Raw genomic sequence first — 3,236 nt, 5'->3', positions numbered from 1 at the left:
GGGACCGACCCACTACCGTTTCCATTTGGGGGCTTTATTAATAGAAATAAATCAAGTTTTGTGCACCGACATCAATTAGCTGCAGCCATAGCGAAAACCAGAGCCGGACCAGCAGCGGCAGCTTCCTACCCACTGGCGTCAGATACAAATGTATCTGTATCTGCACATGCTGCTGGCTGCTGGCTGCCGGCTGCCGTTGCCGGTGCTGTTGATGGTGTTGTTGGCCTGGTCGTGTAGCAGCCGCCACATATGTTAATAATTTGCAAAATGCATTTGTCTGGCGATAACATGCAGGTGATACGCCGCCGCATGTTGCACCGCCGCCACCTGAAGTCGGAGTCTCCCCATTCCGATATCCCTTGTCTCTCTGGCGCCCCGAAAAAGTTTTGCTAGCAATTAGCGCTCTCGGATCGCGCTTATCGCAGCTTATGAAGCTATCAGAGTGTATGGGGCTCCGGGGATACGAGACTGTCATAAGTCAGACATGAAACCAGACCCCAATCAATGGGTAGAGGCTGCTGCTGCCTCCATTAGATAAAAATGCATTGGCCCATAGATAAAGGCCTTAAACGCAGCGATGCATTCCACCGATAGGACCCCATCCGATCCGATCCGTCCCGAGCCGAACCGAAAACGGGCGCCCAGCAGACAACGGCCAATTCATAATTTCTGATGTCGGTTTTCGGGTCCCCTCCCCCCAGCCCAACACAACCCGAGCAACAATGTCGCGCAGGCGTAACCCGATACAAGAAGGGACATACTCGTAAATCGCCAGCGGTGTGGGGCACCGCCGAGACACAGAATCAACGACCAAAAAACTGTATTCCAGAACCCAAGCCCAAACCGAAACCGAAACGAATATTTCTGTATCTGGTTTTCATTTCATCGCCCAACGATGGAGGTAGGGAATATTTTTTAATTTATATTTCGTTAATTTTTATATGAAGAGTTGACATTTCGGCCCGGTCGAGGACAACCATTCAGAGGCACCGTTCTCAGTCTCGATATCGTCTACGCCGTCGTCGTCGTCATCGTCATCATCGTCGTCGTCGTCTTCTCGGACATCGTTATCGCCCGTTTAGGCAACGCCGCTGGGAGCACAAGACTCTGATTCCGATCCCGATTCAAACTCTGACTCCGACTCCGAAACTCCCATTATGATAAATCATTTTGGTTTTTATTTCTTGACATGTTTCTTTCTCTCTCTGCAGGCAGAGAGCCTCAACCTTATCGCTGTTGTTTGTGTATTCTACCGGAAAAAGCATTTAGTATGTGGTTTTCATTTTAAATTTGGTAAATTTTTGATCGTACGATTCCCCAAGGGAATTCGCTAACTGGTTTGCCGAAAGCAGCTTATGGCCATACGCTAATGGAAAAACCTCAATGTTATGCTACTGGGACTTCTTCAGCCTCATATTTTCGGTTGTTGGCAATGATCCTTTTCTCCTCTAGATAAGAATATGCCACCAGATCGATGTAGATCACTAATACTGCAACGAATGGGATGTGGAAGGCGTGTCGTCGATCTGCAATGGGAGAAACTTACCCTGAGGCACGCCATAGGTGATGAACGTTTCGAGTTCAATGCCATACATAATGGCCACCAAAAGATAGTAGCAATTCACCAAGACCGGTGGTATTTGTAACACAAGGAAAGCGACACAAAGCCAGGAGATATTCTGCTCGGAGAAAATACAAAAACTCGATAGAATTTCCAAGCAGATCCTTCGAGGAGCATGCTTACCAGCAGGCCAGCAAAGAGCAGAGGAAAAGAGAGTATACCCATTATTGTGTATGTTATGCCCAGCACCCAAAAGCCGTGAGTTTCCAGACGAGCGTCCATGTTTTCATCGAGGGCTTCATGGGATTCTTCGAGATCATCGAACATCAGAAATGCCATGAGCGTATAGTACGGGATCATTGCGACTCCGGACCAAAAGCAGCCCCAACGGAGGTCGAGGTAATAGCAGCAGGACGAACACAAAACCATCTTCGCATCGAATATCAAATGAAGTATTTTGAACTGTATTTCGAGAACATTGACTTTAAAACCAAGTGACTCTGATCAAAGCAAATCTTGGGCATTAAATATATATATAGTATATATATATTCCCCGAAATGCAATTATATTTCTTATAAAACAATCTGGGCTGCCATTTGATTTACAATTAATTCGGGGAATGAAATTGGGTTACAAGTGCCAGGCCACAAAGCGTTGACCCTATAAGCGAACATTTAAGAATTCTGCTCTTAACTGGCCCATGATTCATGCAATGAATCGACCGACACCGGGACCGGGTTGCGACCGGGACCGAGCCCTGCTGCGAGACACTTTAAAGAGCAAAACCTGAAACAGAAACAGAAACAGATAGCATCGCAACAAAACGAAATGCCATAAAAAAGACCAAGCCTGGCCACAGACAGATCTGTGAGAGAGTCGGGCGTTTCGTAAAAATTAAGAAATTCATAAGTTCTGTGTTTCGCGTTGAAAGATTTTATGGGATGCGAGCTGCAGGCATCCGATCCATCCCATCCGATCCGATTCCCCGCCGATCACGATGCAGATTGAGATGGATATACGAAAGAGCTTGTTGAAGGCCCAGGAATTGTGGCTATAAAATTTATCTCTGGCCTGGCCTGGCCCTTGCTTAGCCATAAAACTGGGCATCAATGGGATGGATTCGAATGGGAATGGATTGGCATCCACACAGATCTGTCGCCCCCACAGCTTGCGACCAGCGAGTGCTGCGCTAATGTGACACTAAACTGATGTAATAAAAAATCCGCTTATCGCGCCAACAAAGCCACGGCAAACCCCAACAAAAAAACTAAATACCCGTAAGACCCGAGCACAATATGAAATTTCAGACTGACTGACAGGCCAGGCCAAGATCTCGCTCGGCCCAAGGGCAGAGAGACCAAAAAAAAGAGTGTACGGAGAATTAAATCAAATTTCAAAGTAGTGCAGCCAAGGCTTCAATGGAAGAAAATAGAAGAAATCGTCGAATTACCGTCACTCCATGACAGAGTCTTTGAGCCCCCGTACTCAGAAATACTGTTGCTGTTGCTGCTGCTGCTGTCAGGTGTCTAATTCGAATGTCAATGTCGCCGCCTGTCCCCTGTTCAGTCCAAGAACTTGCCCTCATAATCGTATATGGAAAATATGAGCGACCACAAATAAAAACTGAAATAATTATGGCAGAGCAGAGCAATCTTTTTTTTCTTTTTGGGAATT

General features: G+C 46.5%; 1 protein-coding gene across 1 annotated transcript; it reads right to left on the bottom strand.

Annotated features, from left to right (window-relative positions):
* Nucleotides 1-895: 895 nt before the first annotated feature.
* Nucleotides 896-2,003, bottom strand: LOC6589953. The gene is made up of 3 exons (XM_026986370.1): nucleotides 1,745-2,003; nucleotides 1,547-1,679; nucleotides 896-1,490 (listed from the first exon to the last, which is right to left on the bottom strand). The coding sequence occupies exons 1-3, from the start codon at nucleotides 1,988-1,990 to the stop codon at nucleotides 1,387-1,389; spliced, it is 483 nt and encodes a 160-aa protein (XP_026842171.1). The 5' UTR covers nucleotides 1,991-2,003; the 3' UTR covers nucleotides 896-1,386.
* Between the last annotated feature and the right edge of the window lie 1,233 nt (nucleotides 2,004-3,236).

The sequence above is a fragment of the Drosophila persimilis genome, unplaced genomic scaffold (genome assembly GCF_003286085.1).
Source record: "Drosophila persimilis strain 14011-0111.01,24,50 unplaced genomic scaffold, DperRS2 tig00000002-arrow-pilon, whole genome shotgun sequence".
NCBI classification, from domain to species: Eukaryota; Metazoa; Arthropoda; class Insecta; order Diptera; family Drosophilidae; genus Drosophila; species Drosophila persimilis.
The sequence above is the reverse complement of the archived record's forward strand: the minus strand, read 5'-3'. Positions and strand labels throughout refer to the sequence as shown.

Coding starts and splice junctions, on each gene's coding strand:
- LOC6589953 (XM_026986370.1), bottom strand. CDS start 1,990: ATGGTTTTGTGTTCGTCCTGCTGCTATTACCTCGACCTCCGTTGGGGC. Junction 1,680..1,744: donor TGCTCTTTGCTGGCCTGCTG/GTAAGCATGCTC, acceptor TTCTCCGAGCAG/AATATCTCCTGGCTTTGTGT. Junction 1,491..1,546: donor CACCTATGGCGTGCCTCAGG/GTAAGTTTCTCC, acceptor CATTCGTTGCAG/TATTAGTGATCTACATCGAT.